Below are 15,420 nucleotides of genomic sequence, written 5' to 3'. Positions count from 1 at the left end.
ATGTCTTCCTCAGCTCTACCAAGCCCACCGAAGAAACATTGGTGGATTTTTATTCCTCAGGGGGTTGAACTGCCGATGTGCTTCTGTTGCAACCTTTGTAGGCTTTGCGAGTCCTAGGACATCTCCTACACCTATAACCTATACTTCTTCATGTGTGCCAACTAACAATACGACAAGCCTCAACATGGATCGTATGAGTACTCACCTATATAGCGACATAGAACAGTCATATGGCACTTTCCATATCTTGTTCCATACGATTTCACGTACTGTTTTACTAATCTCACATCTTATTTTATTTGTCCAGTCTCCTCCACCTATATGTGACTTCATTGAATGGCTCGATATGGAGCAAAATGAAGACTAGAAGCGGTGGATCGACATGAGCATGCGGTGGAGGAGGGAAGCGTACGAACGCCGGGAGTATGAGCAACAACAGGAGGAATTACGGCTGAAGCGGCAGGAGGAGGAGCGCATGAGGAAGGCAGCGCAGGAGCTCACCGCGGTTCATGCACGCGAAGCAGAGAGGGAAAGGAAGCGGGAGAGGGCTCGTCACGCTAAGGCGGGTGGCCACGATGCCCTGAGAAAGTGCAAATATCGTAGATGCACTCGGTAGAAAGCATCTACTGTAACCCGGTATATTTTTACTCACTAAGGCATGTTAGAATTAGCAGCGGCACGCTATTAGGTTGGTCTTTAGGCGTACCGTACATGCCAACGCTTGTTATCGTTGTGTCTTTATGGTTAGGGTCCATTCGCGCAGCAACGACAAACTCCATGTTCCATATAATATTTGTCATTGTATGTAACCTCCGTACCAGATATTATGCTAATAGTGCTTCGCAACTACAATCGTTAAAAAATTAGATTTTGTATCCTCCCAACATTAGTCACTAAAAAATACTCATACAATTTTTTATCAAATAAATAAACAAATATCGACAAATTTACATTCATCCAAATTTTTCAAAAAGTAACTACTGTGTGATACCGTTTTAACCACTTGTTGCACAACTAATATTTTTCACCGAATGAATGTATACTATTTTTCAAATTAATGTATACAAAAGTTAAATTAGAAAAATAAATTTCCAAGCAGTAAGACTCATCGCCCCCTGAGAGGGCTAACCGTACTCTCAAAGAACAGTAAGACGAACAGACACGAGGGAGAACCCTACCCACCCTCTGAGAGGATAATAAGTGATGACGTTGCCAACGTATCATCCTAACCACCCTCTAAAAGAGTTACAACCCTTTCAGAAGCGATAAACACTTATTTCAAAAAATCTTGCCATTATAAATCTATTTATTTAAATATTAGATATTTAAAAAATAAAAGAACTCTTTTTTTTTAATAAGCTATCAGTCCACTTCAACAGGTATAAGGTGTTCCAGCAATACAAGAAACCGAACTCTTTCTTCTCTTGTTCATGTAACAAGCTTTACAATTCCCACCAAAAGAACCAGCATGTAATTGCACAGTAAGAGAAATAAAAATAAAAAACCCACCTGCAGGTGGCAAATATACAACGTCCGACTCTTCAAAAGAAGAGCACATAAAGTCGGAAGATGTAATTTATTTCAACATAAAAATCGGCCTGTCTAAATACATGCTACAGCACATCTCGTCTTCCAACCATATGCAAGAATCTTTCACCATTTGTTGCAGCACGGCTTGCGAAACCAACCAACCGTATGATTCGTGCAAGCTAATCAGCCAAGCTGTGACGAGACGTGCAGCATTTCCATTCAGTTCGGCAGTTCTGTTCTTGCCGCAATCTATGGTCATGCTCACTGCTTTTCAGGTCACTTTCTTGAACCACGTGCTGCTGCAAGGTGATCCTGGAAAAAGAAAACGGTTTTTAGCGACACAGTAATACGACTACAAGAGTAAGTCATACAAGTTAACATACAGAGAAGGTCGCTCGTTCAAATACAATAGTTTCAAAACAACGAGGATTGTGATATATTTGCAGAAAATGGAAGGCAGTAAAAGATTGGTACAAGCAACGAACACCCTTATGATTGAACATACAGTTCTACCAGCGAGCACCCTTACCATTAAACTGCATGATTCGGGTTCCACCACATTACCCATGATGCAAAGACATTTTTCTTAGTTTCTACCTATAGTTCTACCAGCTGTTCCTCATCGTGTCTCATCACTACTGACATTTCATAACAACACTACAGAAATCATGTAGTTGACCATGTTATGTCACGTATCACACAAATTTTGCTCTAATCAACCACACTTTTTTTTCTCTGTCCGCACACCTATAGGCTATAGCCCTCTGCTTGCATTTCCGAAAGCCATAGGAGCTTGTAAAGTGAGTTTGGAATTTCCAACGAATGAAATACATTGGATCGAAAAGCCTCCTTATTTCGGAAGGACAACATCAAGTATCCAAATTCTATACAACCTCACACTAGAGCATTAAGAAACAATGAATTCTTATTAGACCCTATGCCTTAAGCAAATTTGATTGAATATCCAAAATTTATTCCAAGTTGCTAGTGAATGACACATGAGAAATTAAGCACTAGACAGAACTGCATACCGAGACAAAATCAAAAGCTTTAGTGTCATCTTTCTTTGGATTGCTCATCACTGCAACATGATTTTGCGGTTGATTACTTGAATTGAAAATATCTGGAAGCACAGACACATTTCCACTGTTCACTGAATTGAAAGATGAATGTCCGAGTCCGGTATTGAAATTTCCAAAATTTTGCAGCAGCTGCTGCTGCTGCTGAGCAAGAAGAATCCCCATGGCACCATAATTTAATTGTTGCCCAGGAAATGACTGATTGAGTAGCATATGTTGAGGCAAGCTGTACTGCAAGGGAGCCTGTTGGTAAAAAGAGTTTTGACCAGGAATACCATTCAATGCTGCAACATTTGCCACATTGCTAGTCTGATTGTTCATGTCAAAGAACTGTGAACCACTGAGGTTACTATTGGGCTCTGCTTTAACTGCAGGCTGAGCTTGGCCTGTTCCATTAAGATTCAAACCAGCCATCAAATCATGGACAGTTCCTTGGTCCATAACACTTTCTTGGATGAACGGATCAGGATTGCTGCCAAATATATCCGGTAATTCATTTTTGTTTGAAGGAGAGTTATCATGCATGGCAGCTGATGATTTCTCTTCTACTGTCATCCCAGAGAACAGATCATTAGTCTCCTTAGTCTCTGCCTCATGGAATGATACATCTGCAAATGGATTGCTTCCATTAGCATCACTGGTCATACTTATATTAGCAATATGCTCACCACCAAGTAAATCATCAACTGAAGAAACATGTGCACTGTTCTCAGTAATCTGTCCGTTGCTTTCCAGTCCTGAACTTTGAGTTCCTTGATCATCTTGATCCCCAGTATCTATCAAATCAGGCATCTGGACAGGAGGGGATATTGCGGTTTTTGTTGCTGAAAGATTTGTGGTTCCCGTAGGTTGTTCTCCAACAAGCAGACTCAAGACCTAAGAGAAGTAACCCGTCTTATTAGTTATTACATATCGACAACCGCCAATGGAACAAGCTTTCACGAAGAAAAAATGTTGTAAATTAAAAAAAAAAACAGAAACTATGCATTGTTCATAGTAATTTCAGGGAAATACAAGATAAGTTATTTTCTTTTGTCTTCGATGCATGGACAAACAACATATGCAAAAGTTTCTACTTTAAGCAATCCAGTTTTCCAAATTGACTCACCTTTGAGGCCTTCTCTCTGAGAGAAACCTGTGGCAGCTCACAGCATTTAACAACAGAAGTGCTGTTCTCGATGAAATATGATGTGATGATAGAATAGGGATCGGTATCCTGTTTCCTTACAATGGCTTCCAACACACAAATAGCCTTCATGCGAACCTGAGAAGTAAACAAATATATTGAAGACCTGAAGAAAATCTAATGAACTATAGGAAAAGCTCAGTGAAAATGCTTTGGTCACTCAAACTAAAAGTGTACAGGCATATGATCTAACCAAGTAAATAATGAAAGCTGTGAAATAATACTGTCCGGAAAATATTCAAACAAAGTGAACAAACATCAAAGGTAACGAACATACTCAGTATAGCTAACCATTGAAAATTATTTGATTCAACAAAGTTGGACTATTTTGGCCGCAAGGCAAACAAACCATACAATTCCACTCGCAAATTTAAGGTTTGCTGCTGTCTGCTTAACGATAATATCAGGACTAAGCTGCCAGCCTGTTGGATAAATACGCTTCAAACATGTCGTGAACTGCAATAACAGGCATGCTCGCATAAACCTCCCTGTTTTCATGCAAACAGCTCGAGCATCTACATATTTTGTACTGCTGTTCAATAATAAATTGTGATAACTGCCTTGCAAGTTGGACATTGAGTTGAGAGCAATGTTGTTTATCCATGAAGTCTATTAAACTTCTAATAACATAGCAGATGTGCACAGTGTAACATCGACGATTGCCATAGCATAGTTGATGAGAAATGAGATTAATCTATTTCATCTGTTCAAAATGAGGATACTACACCTTTCTCTTCTATCTAATGTTTTTCTCTTCACATTATCAAATATAAAAAGAGTAATTATCAACTTTTGGATAAACTTGTTGCACTTCCTAGAATTCTCACATTAGCATGTAATCAAAATTCACAAGTCCCTACATGTGAACTTGAATAAACAGCACAAAAAAATTGTTTTACCAATGCGAAATACAACTACCACTCTTCAGGAGAGTAGGAACCATAACTTAGGCACTAGTTTTAACCAATTATACAGTAATTTACTAACTGTGCATGAGGATATTAAGAGGTAAAACTGAACAAAAAAGAATGATCATCCTAAACTCACCTGCCATAATGGAGAATTCAGTTTGCTCTCAAGTGCACGGCTCAAAGCAACTGCATCCAATTTGGTGGCTTCCGTTAAAAATACCTGCAGAGCATCTCGAGTTGGTTGCAACCGCACACCACTTGCAGTAACAATTGTCTCCAAAAGTCTCTCTTCACGACTCTTAACCCCTTGTTGCCTCGAGCTAGTATCATCAGTTGGTGCAGAACTGGATGGAATTGGGCCCCAAGAACTAGAAGCCACATTCTTTGAAGCACCAGATGAGGCACGGCTCTCACTTTGAATTTCACTTGGATCATACCGACCATATCTATCAGATTCTGTGGTCAAAGACTTACGGAGGTTAGGGCTTTTGTATGTGCCACCATTATCATTTGTCGTCATTGCATGTGCTGCAGCAAAGTTGCTCAAACCCTGCTTAATGGAAGCACTCCCAATACCCACTACAACACTAAGTTCACTAAGGAAAGACTTCTTGTCATCTCTTGATGGCTCATAATTAGTATTTCCAAAGCCCTGTATTCGCTTGCCAATACTTTCTGTTGCAACAGCAGATTTAGGGTCCTCTGTGGAGAAAACTGCAGCTATAGACTCGTTTGCAGTTTCGCGGACAGCCTTATTAAGGGCATCCCCTCTTAAGGGATCAGGGTGGCCTTTGTAGTGAACAAGTTGACGCATAGCCGCCGAGTGCCTTTGCATTTCCCGTTTGAAATCAGTACCAGATTTTCCAACTGCGTATTTGATGAACCGTAAAGCCTGGAGAGCAAGTATAGACAAGGTTATATACTATTGAGTTGGAAGAATGGAGAGTTCGTGTCCAAAAGATTGAGCAACCAATGTACTTAAATTTAAAAATAAGATAAAAGCCAGTGCAGCTGCAGATCCCATCGACCATCGCAAACATTATGCGCTGTCTTAGTTAGACAGAGACCACCATATCATGATGGAAAGAAATCATTTGACAGAATATTTAATTCTATGAAGTTCAACAAATGCATTCACTTAAGCTAACATGCAATATACAGTCGAAAGGAGTAGTGAAATAGTGTTATGTCCTTAAGCAGCATTTGGATCACCCTGGTGAGGTTCTTACACGTAATTCTGATACATTTAAAGAATCTTGAATAAAGATAATAAAAATTAATTCAATTTCAGATTGCCGCCAACTGTGATCACAAATTATAACATGAACCACCCAATTTGCACAGGTTAACGTCGCTACGCAACCTAAACTCAGAGAGTCATCTCGCTAAAGGCACTGGCTTTTCTCTGATAACAGCAATCGCAATTGTTATAGGTCATATTAGCCAACCCAAGTTTCTCAGTGCTACAATGTAATCCACCAAGAAAAAAAAAACACAACCCACCCAGGTGCCGTAACTAATTGCACAAAAGACTCAGAGAGCATTCCAACCTAACTCACAGGTGTTACAGGAACAGAGCATAACCCGCATCGAAGCAAACAATTACTTGAAAAGGTTGTCCCCCCCCCCCCCCCCAACTCATAACTGATGGGCAACCGAATACGTAGTCAGTTGAGTAACTCCGGAACACCCCCAAATCCTCACACCATGCCACCCTATCGTCCCTAGCCCCAGGGTTGACTGCCGAATCAAGCATGTGCATGCTCATTCCGTTCTCAGATCAGATTATGCATTCGATGATATGCGAGGCAGAGGCAACCAGCTCTTTCGACTTACTTCTCAGATCAGATTATGATAATGCTCTAGGCATAAGAACAGCACAACATCGATCGCCACCGGTGCTACACTAACAAGGAATACTCGGATGATCTGCGCCGCCACCACCCCCACCTACACACCCTCACCCAGCCAGGTCAACCCGATCCTGACTCGCACAGAGAAACCCCAGGGAGAAGAGCGGTGTCGCGCAGCCACCCACCTTTTGCTTGACGAGGGGGCTCTTGTTGTCGAGTCGCTTGAGGACGAAGTCGGCGACCTCCTTGACGATGTTGGCGTCGGAGGCGCGCAGGAGCTCGCAGATCTCCTCGAGCTTGTAGACGGGGGCAACCTTGTCGTCGTCCGCCGTGACGCCGTCCACCATCCGCGACCGCCAGTAGGACTCCACCGCTCGGCGGCTCTGATCCATGGCCGCGCGGCCCCTGCCCCAATCACGGATCGGAGGGCAGGATCTCCGGGAGGGAGAGGGGAGGGGAGGGTTGGGGGTGAGCCGGTGGGATCTGTGGAAGGTTCTAGTGGCGGGTCAAGTCGGAAGCCTGCCTGGAGGATAACCGTTTCGCTTTCTTTCCACGACCACTACCACGGCAATAATCACTAGCTAAGTATCGGTAACCGTATATTACCGTAAAAATATAAATACTAGAGGGAGTAATATTAATAAAAATTTAAGATATGAACATGTTACGAAAGCGTTACTAAACTAATACGTTAAAAGTGATGTTATAGTTTGATTTCAGATAAATCTGAAAACGAATAGATGCTGTTCTGCTAATTTTTCTTCTAATTATTTATTTATTTTTATTAATAAAACGGATCTTATATTTCGTATTCAATAATAAGACGAAAACATTACCGAAAGAAAATGGATGACAAAACAGGTAAATTATTCAAAATTTAGAGAGTTTTATTAAATAGAATGAGAACAGGAGGAGAGGTATTTTATATCTCTACTATATAAAATATTAATTATTTACTAACTATTACTGCCAACTTGAGTAGAGATTTTCCTTTTCAAATGCCTAAATTTCTTATTTTAGTTACAACATTGCGGTTTGGCAGTAATAATTAGTATATGGTTTTGCACTAGCTGCAGAAATGCTGGAGTATATTATATAAAGAGATTTGGATGCTGCTAGATTATGTAATCATCATCCAATACTTAGCCAATCAGGAGCAACCGGATGCTTACTATAATACTATTTCGAACCGACCCCATATAAACAACAAACCTTCCCCCGTCTCCAAGACAAGAGAATTGCAAATGGTCACAGCTTTATGTTTCTTGTCACAATTTACAACCTCTGCTGGCAAATCAATTGTCAAAATCGACGACAAGACTAGATGAACAAATGTCTACTCTATTCTGCACCCGATGGGCACTGATTTCCTTAAAAAAAAAAACCCTTACCCATGCAGCTCCTACTTCTGGCTTGGCAGTGGGCGGTCTTCAATTGGATTTCTCAGGTCAAAATAATGCTAAGCTATAAGGCGGACAAAAATGATGTACATTGTTTTATCTATATCAGTACACAGCAGCCTCCTGGACCTCATCAGATTCGTCCACTACCAGCTCATCCTTGAACAGGACCTTCAGGTGTGGTAGAACCTTGGGCAAAACAGGCAAATCCGCGAGGTTTACACTCATCAGATCAAAGGCAATGCACGTCTTCTCCATATCAACCTCATCAATAACTGGGATTTTTGGGTATCTCTGGCTGAAGTGGGTCAAAATTATCCGGTATGCTCCAGCTGATGTGCCTACTTCTATGGCTTCCTTTGTTGTACTATGGTTCCTCGCAATTGCTTCGTCCTTCATACTGTCCTCAAATGTTGCCTGCGAATTAAAGTATTACAAAGACAGGAAACATCATCACATTCTAATGTCATCTATCGTGAACGATAGATAGAAGAGAATATTATGCATCTAACAATATGACAAATATCTGCAAAATTAGTTTATTATCGTGCGCTGGCGCTTGTGGTCCAGATTAGTTGGAGCATGAAACATGTACGACAGTGTGGACAGAAGGAAAAAGTGAAGAATTATTATCATATGTATTTTAGCTTTTGTAAGCCACCTGCCATTAAAACTTGGAGCATAACAACAATAGCACTTATCAACGAGAATATGATTTTGTAAGCCACCTGCCATTTAAACTTGGAACATAACAACAATACCACTTATCAACGAGAATATGATATGGATAGCTATGCTTCAGCTTACCTCATGTATTAGCACCGTGGCATCTGAGGATGCATCTATAAGAGCTGGACAGGGTCGTGTGTCGCCCGAGTATACCACTTTCCAGCCTGGAATAACCTTTCCAGCGCTGTTCACCTTCGCCATGGCTCTCAAAACAACTCCAAATGCCTGTGGACAGTGTACTACGGGGACACTGTACAGAATCTCCAAACCTAATTCCTGTAGAACTTCTTTGAAGTTAGTAAGAGCTGTAGTATCCCTTGGACTTGCAGGCTTCCTGTTGTAGTTCTCCATTCTACTTCCAGGGGCAAACATGGTGCTCTCAAGTTGAGGCATGGCCGATTCGGTAACATTTTCATTGAGAAAAGCCTCAACACTAGGCTTCAAAGTGTGCCTGCAGTCTAGGAAGTGCATATCAAGATCCTCAAGTGTTGAATATGCATTTAGAAATCTCTCAAGTGGTCTTGGTCCAATCACAAGCAAGGACTTGTGAGGCATCCCCTTCAACAATTTAGACCTCAAAGCAAGAACTCTAGCTAACCCTGTGTGGTGATCAGCATGAATATGGGAAATCCAAATACACCTCAAACTTTTAATAGCTTCATCGGCACCATTTACACCAAACCTATTACATAAGACAGCATAACTCTTAACATGAGTTCATGACTATGCTCCCTCCATTTCACTATATTTGTCCACGTCCACCATTGTGCACAGACCAAGGAAACTCAAAAGCCATGCAAAAAGTGCAATAAATCCCCTAGAATTAGGTGCCCACCCCCTTGGAACATGAAAACATACCTTAATTGCTTTACATGCATTGTTTTTTTCCCTCTAAAGGCCACATTTTGCATTTAAAATCTCTTAGTAACAAGAGAAGAAACTATTATAGTATTATCACAAGGTGGATGGACAAATATTGCGAAACGGATACTCCCCAGGCCATGCACAAACATAGAGAAATGGAGGGAGTAATAAATATATAGGTTTATGACATCTTAAAAGGTCTGTGAGAACTAACCTCCTTTTCAATTGTCCTAAAGTTCCTTCACCGCAGTCAAGAAGTATACCTCCCTTTGAAAAAAGGTTAATATAGATGGAACTTACGTTCCGATATTTTGAAGGCTGGGATGAACCTGTACCCAAAAAAGTAATCTCCATATCTTCCCTCGTTGCATTCTCCACACAACAAGGGATCTGTTGATTGTCCTTTGGATGCTTTCTCCAGACAATTTCTTGCGAAGGAATGCCATCATCTAGCTTGCCAGAATTTTGACTGATCCATGGCTCTTCAACCATCAGCATGAGATTGCCAACTGGTGGTAGTGTATTTTTATTGTCAACATTATTTTGCCAGAATTTGTGAACCTGCTCAGGAACTTCTCTAACCTCTGGGATCTCAGATAAAAGCTCTTCCACAATATCCTTGTAGGTAAACAAGCTTGGAATAGAAGCTCTATCCAACCCCAGTTGAGCATATGGACGCAGATGAAACTGAAAAGAAAAAGGACACTAACGTTCAGTTCTATATTGCACTTAACAATTAAGTTGAACTTGCAGTTAGTTTCAAAGACACAACTGTGCACTCATATCTATCCCTCCTTCCCTCATTGTTGTCTTAGTTGTAGTCGTATGCCATTGCGTGACATGGAAAAGATATTACATGTCGTGGATCAACTTTGAAAATTATTTATTGTGAAAAAAGCACACAAGAAAAATAAGCATTTCAACTATTGCTTCGGTAAAGAACGCACAACTTAATGTAAAAGACCATCTACAAATACATGCTACCAAGGTTGGTACAGATCCAAATAATTTTGAGGCTCCAATTAGACCTAGGCATTCTACTTTCCAAGTGTCATGGCAGGAAAGCTGAACAACATGTTCAATAAAAAAATAACAGTAAAGCTCCAATAAGAATGCCGGATTAATAGATATGATCCAAATAACAACTGATAACACAGTGATACAGAATCACAGCGAGTTGGTTATTTCGGGATGCGCACGCCTGGAGAGAGTGGCCAGGGAGCTCTTCAGCCGTTTTGGATGGTAGTCTAGACACTGCATCCAAACTAAATAAAATAACCATAGCTGTGGGGATCTATTGCCAGCTTGTTTGGCTCTCTATAGACTGTCTTTTGTTTTTTTGGCTGTGTGCATCTTTGTTATGCTGAGATCGAGGGGAAACTCTTGTGCGGTTGTATCTCCTTGATGTAAGGATAAGAGTTAATAAATCTTCCCTTTTCCAAAAAAAAAAGGATGAAGGCACAAAGTTACCTTCAGCAGATTTTGCGCAGACACACTTTCACAGGCTTCCAACAAAGTACTCTGAAAGAACAGAAAATATTTTACATCTGTAACAGAAGTAATTCAAGATTCAACGTATTCTGTAGGCTACTGGAACCTACCTTATTTTTCTCCGTAACAACATTTGCAGGTTCTACGGGCCAAAACCCAGAGGCTGGGAAGAGCTGAGGGCATACAAAATTGAGACGTGATGATATCCTTGCACTACCTTTCAAGATAGGAATTTCCATGTTCTTACTGCATGTATCAAAGAATCAAAGAAAAAGAAAATAAAAAATTAATGGCATGAGACCAATTAGCCAAAAAATAGTGGCACAAAATGAAGGTGCAACTTAACCAGTGCAAGGAACGTTTTTTCCCATGTCATGAAAGTAAATTAAACCCTAATAAGCAGCAGTCACTAACAAAAATGAACAATCGTTTTAGCTCATCTTTACTCAACATTTTATTCATGTGAGATCTGTTGTTTGTATTGTAAGAGAGTAGTTAACTTTGATTTGCATGCAGTGTCAACAAAGTTCATACATAGAGGTAAATGAACTGAATCTTACATTTCATGTCCTGCCATGATATGCTGCGTTGTACCAAATTTTTTCATCCAGTTCTGATAGTCAACAGCTTTAGTCACAGAGGATGGGCCTAAGTGGATTATGCAATTTACTTTCTTGCCGCTCTCTGTTTGGTCGGAAGAATCTTCATAAAAGCAGCTAAGGTGTTGCAGTGAAAATAGTTCTGGCATATGATATTGTGTAGGGCAATCCACCAGAAGAACAGTTGGTCCAGGAATTGACGGACCAAGAACATCACTAGGATGAACCTAGAGGTTAATTGACAAACAAAAAGAGCTTTAGAAAAACATATTCGAACCAGATAAATGATGCATGGAATTGATACTCAAACTTAGATCGAAAACTTACATTATCCTTAATCGAAAACTTACATTATCCTTAACATTTCAATAACGATGTCTAGGGTAAAGCAGGAGATTTTCAAAAGTATTATTAGGGTTAATATTTCTGATAAGCCTAACTTACTCTGATAAATTAGTCATGTTTAATTAATGAGTCCAAGGCAAAAAAAAAAAGTACATGTTTTCATAGTGTATTTAGGCAACAGGAAATCCAATGCCCCATGCCATCCCAATGCACCATTTAACTTAACAGACTCCAACAATCCAATAATATTAGGCTAATGAGAGGCAGCAGTGGTCTCCCAGATGGCAAAAGCCTCATTCATAGCATAAGGTACAACAAAAAGACAACCAAAATAATTATTACTATTTTATTCAGAACTAACCATTTCATCGAATTGATCAGACTGCACAGAGTTCCCAAGTTGAAGCTCACGATACTTTGGCCCAGGCTTAAGACCAAGGGCAGCGGCCTTAGCAGGGTCAAACTTTCCCTTAATTTCTGGCAATTCACACACATAGACTATAGCAGTATCACCAGGCTTCAAGTCAGTATCCTTGAAGCTACCAGCTCCATTGTGGTACCTTGGTTTGACAAACATTGCAGATATTCGAACTACTTCGTCATCAAGAATAACAATGGAGTCTTTAGATTGTGAAGAAGATTCATTTCGTTCAACACCAAAGCTATGTGTGTGAAGCATCGCTCTATTTGGGATAAAAGATCTCATTGCCCCGGCTAAAAAATCAAGGTCAGAAGGGCCCCATATGTTCACCTGTGTTGCAGTTAACATGAAGAAGACTACAATTAGTCTGCTGAAATACTTTTAAAACTGGATGCATGAGCAGACAGCAAAGATGCAAAAATAGAAATCTCACCGACATGCCCTCATCTCCAATGCCTGCTAGAGTTAGCACCAGCCCTACAGTAAAAAAAATTACAAACAACTGGGTCATGACAATGTAACATCAGTACATCGAACAAACCAAAAAAATCGAGCAAATAGGTAAGAGTGGTAAAAAAACATACCTGGAAGGCCCCCTGCAGTTTCAGAGCACACACGAGTCAAAAAGATATGGTCAATCTGGGAAGTGGAGAATTGTTGGGTAAGCAAGTTAAATATTTACAATACTGCGGTACATAAGACTTGGATATAAACAATGAATGTGAGTGTGTTGAGTGGGGTGGAGGGAATTCCAATCACATACCTTTGATAACTTTATCTTGTGTTCAGTACAGAAACGTTGAAGACCCTGTAAAATGGCAAGATTTGAGTTTAATCAGCATAAAATGGCAATAACAAGATGAATTTTTCTCCAAGGCTTTAAGATGAATCCTGTATTCACTGCAGCTCAACATAAAATCATAGTTTCCAAAACCCTTTGTGCAAAAACCCACAAAAGAGAATTTTATTTCCAGTCGATAACAATTGTTAGTCATTAGCTTGTTTGAACAAATACATGTTGCGGCGGACCATACCTCGCCGGCATTAAATATAAACCTTTGTTTGTCAAAGAAGAGTAAAATTGAAGGTGAAGTGTCCTGTGTGTCCATTCCTGTACCAAGTATCTGCACAGCAAGAACAAAGGGTTGTGAGACCAATAGAAAACCAAAATGACAACAGTTCCCACTCCCATGAATCAGTTCAAGGGAAGGTATCGTCTTGCACTAGTTGTTTGGTGCAATCAATGTAGTGATTTACCAAGAGGACAACTCCATAAGGCCATAACCAGCAGCTGGGATTATTGAATGCATGGTTTACCAATTACCATAATAATAGTGACTATAATGAATTTTATACGGTTATTTAGTGGCTGATGGCATTGATAACTATATCTTCCTCGTGGAATAGGCACCATTCAACAGATAACAACTTAAAGAATGATAGTTATTCCTACAAAGGTTACATACTAACGGCTTAACGTTTGGATTAGATGATATGCTCTCTTTACTCCTCTATTGCGATCGGTTGGGGATGACATTTGGGTTGGTGCCCAAAACTATTAAAGCCAACAAAAGCAAATGTGGCCTCTGGGAACTAATTCGCGGTATTATAAATGCACGACGTTTACAAGCTTGTAGAGAAATTACCTGCTCCCATGATCCAATCCCAAATAAACCCCAAACTAGCATGGTTACTGAAATCAATTGGGCTGAATTAAGCGGAAGAAATGTAACAGGGACGGCACGTGGGAATGAGTCAGTCCCTCACCTGCACGTAGCAGGTGGTGTTGACGGGGTTGAGCCTGCGGGTCTTAAGCTCCATGGTCCCGCGCTTGGAGCCGTCCCTCCCCTCCGCCCGCTTCCTGTTGAACGCCGCCTCCTTGTCCCCGCAGCCGTCCATCTCCTCCTTAGGGGCCTTCCTGAGCGTGCTGCTCCCGCGGCGGGAGTGGTGGTGGCGGCGGCCGGGCTGGCCGCGGTAGGCGAGGGCGCGGAGGCTGGTGGCGCGCCCGAATGAGGCGAAGAGGCGGCTCGAGAGGTGGAGGAGAGGGGCGGGGGCTAGGGTTTGAGAGAGGGGGAGGAGGAGGCGGAGAGGAGCGGCCACCTGCGGCATGGTTTATTCCGTCCGTCCGTCCGTCGGTCGGTCTCGGGGTTTTACGGCTGCTAAATTTCCATTTCCATCTCCATTTCCAACAGAGGAAGGAGACAGCAAGACTCGCAACAGCCACTATTAAATTGTTTTTTTATTTAATAAAATTGCTCAGATAGCACTTTCACTGAATTGATTCGTAAACATATCATCTTACAGTGCCCGATTATTAGTATAGTACTGATTTTTGCTCCGTCTAGCACTACACCACACGATTCAACATCAACGGCCCGTATTAGATTTGGAGCTTGGTCACCGTTAACTCACATTACCTATGTATCTCATCTCCAATGTCTCCTCTCTCACACACTCGTCTGTTGACTCACCATCGTCGACCGCTATTGCCATCAACCATTGGCTCTAACCTTTCCTCTCTTCTAGCCATCTCAATGCCACCCCGCACAAGAGGCATCCCTCGCTCCCATCTCCCTCTCCACAAGCACCTCTGTGCCCCACACCTTCTGCACTGAATCCTCTCCTCTGCAACATGGCGGCACCTTGTGGTGGTCCCACCTGGTCGAGGCGAACTCGTCAGCTGCCTTCTGCGCAGCTCATCTTCGGATCCGATGTCGAAGATACGAGGTCCGGTGGTGAGGACGTACAACGCATCTCGCATTGGCGAGCTCCAGGCTGGTGCACTCCCATGCAGGTTGCGACCTTGGGTAGAGGTACCCAGGTGCCTCGCTCGAATTGAGGAATGAGAAGGTGCTTCTTCTTGCTCGATTGGGAAAAGACAGGGTTGCTTGGATCTAAGCTACTCACGTGGTGAAGATAAAATGATAATGATGTTTCTCACCAGAGTACATAGAGGATTGTGGTTACGCTAGATCTGGCGACAGCGGGGGCGTGAGATCGAGATGGTGCGGG

At 41.5% G+C, this 15,420-nt stretch overlaps 1 protein-coding gene across 1 annotated transcript; it reads right to left on the bottom strand.

The window, feature by feature from the left end:
• Nucleotides 1–1,398: 1,398 nt before the first annotated feature.
• LOC133928192 (tRNase Z TRZ3, mitochondrial-like) lies at nt 1,399–14,590 on the bottom strand. The gene is made up of 16 exons (XM_062374454.1): nt 14,176–14,590; nt 13,443–13,532; nt 13,172–13,216; nt 12,993–13,047; nt 12,842–12,885; nt 12,349–12,738; nt 11,604–11,869; nt 11,154–11,289; nt 11,023–11,073; nt 9,767–10,239; nt 8,767–9,370; nt 8,089–8,376; nt 4,843–5,598; nt 3,718–3,873; nt 2,562–3,485; nt 1,399–1,842 (listed from the first exon to the last, which is right to left on the bottom strand). Exons 1-16 carry the CDS (start codon nt 14,515–14,517, stop codon nt 1,807–1,809), a joined length of 4,656 nt encoding a protein of 1,551 aa, XP_062230438.1. The 5' UTR covers nt 14,518–14,590; the 3' UTR covers nt 1,399–1,806.
• Between the last annotated feature and the right edge of the window lie 830 nt (nt 14,591–15,420).

This window comes from Phragmites australis, chromosome 1, assembly GCF_958298935.1.
Source record: "Phragmites australis chromosome 1, lpPhrAust1.1, whole genome shotgun sequence".
NCBI classification, from domain to species: domain Eukaryota; kingdom Viridiplantae; phylum Streptophyta; class Magnoliopsida; order Poales; family Poaceae; genus Phragmites; species Phragmites australis.
The sequence above is the reverse complement of the archived record's forward strand: the minus strand, read 5'-3'. Positions and strand labels throughout refer to the sequence as shown.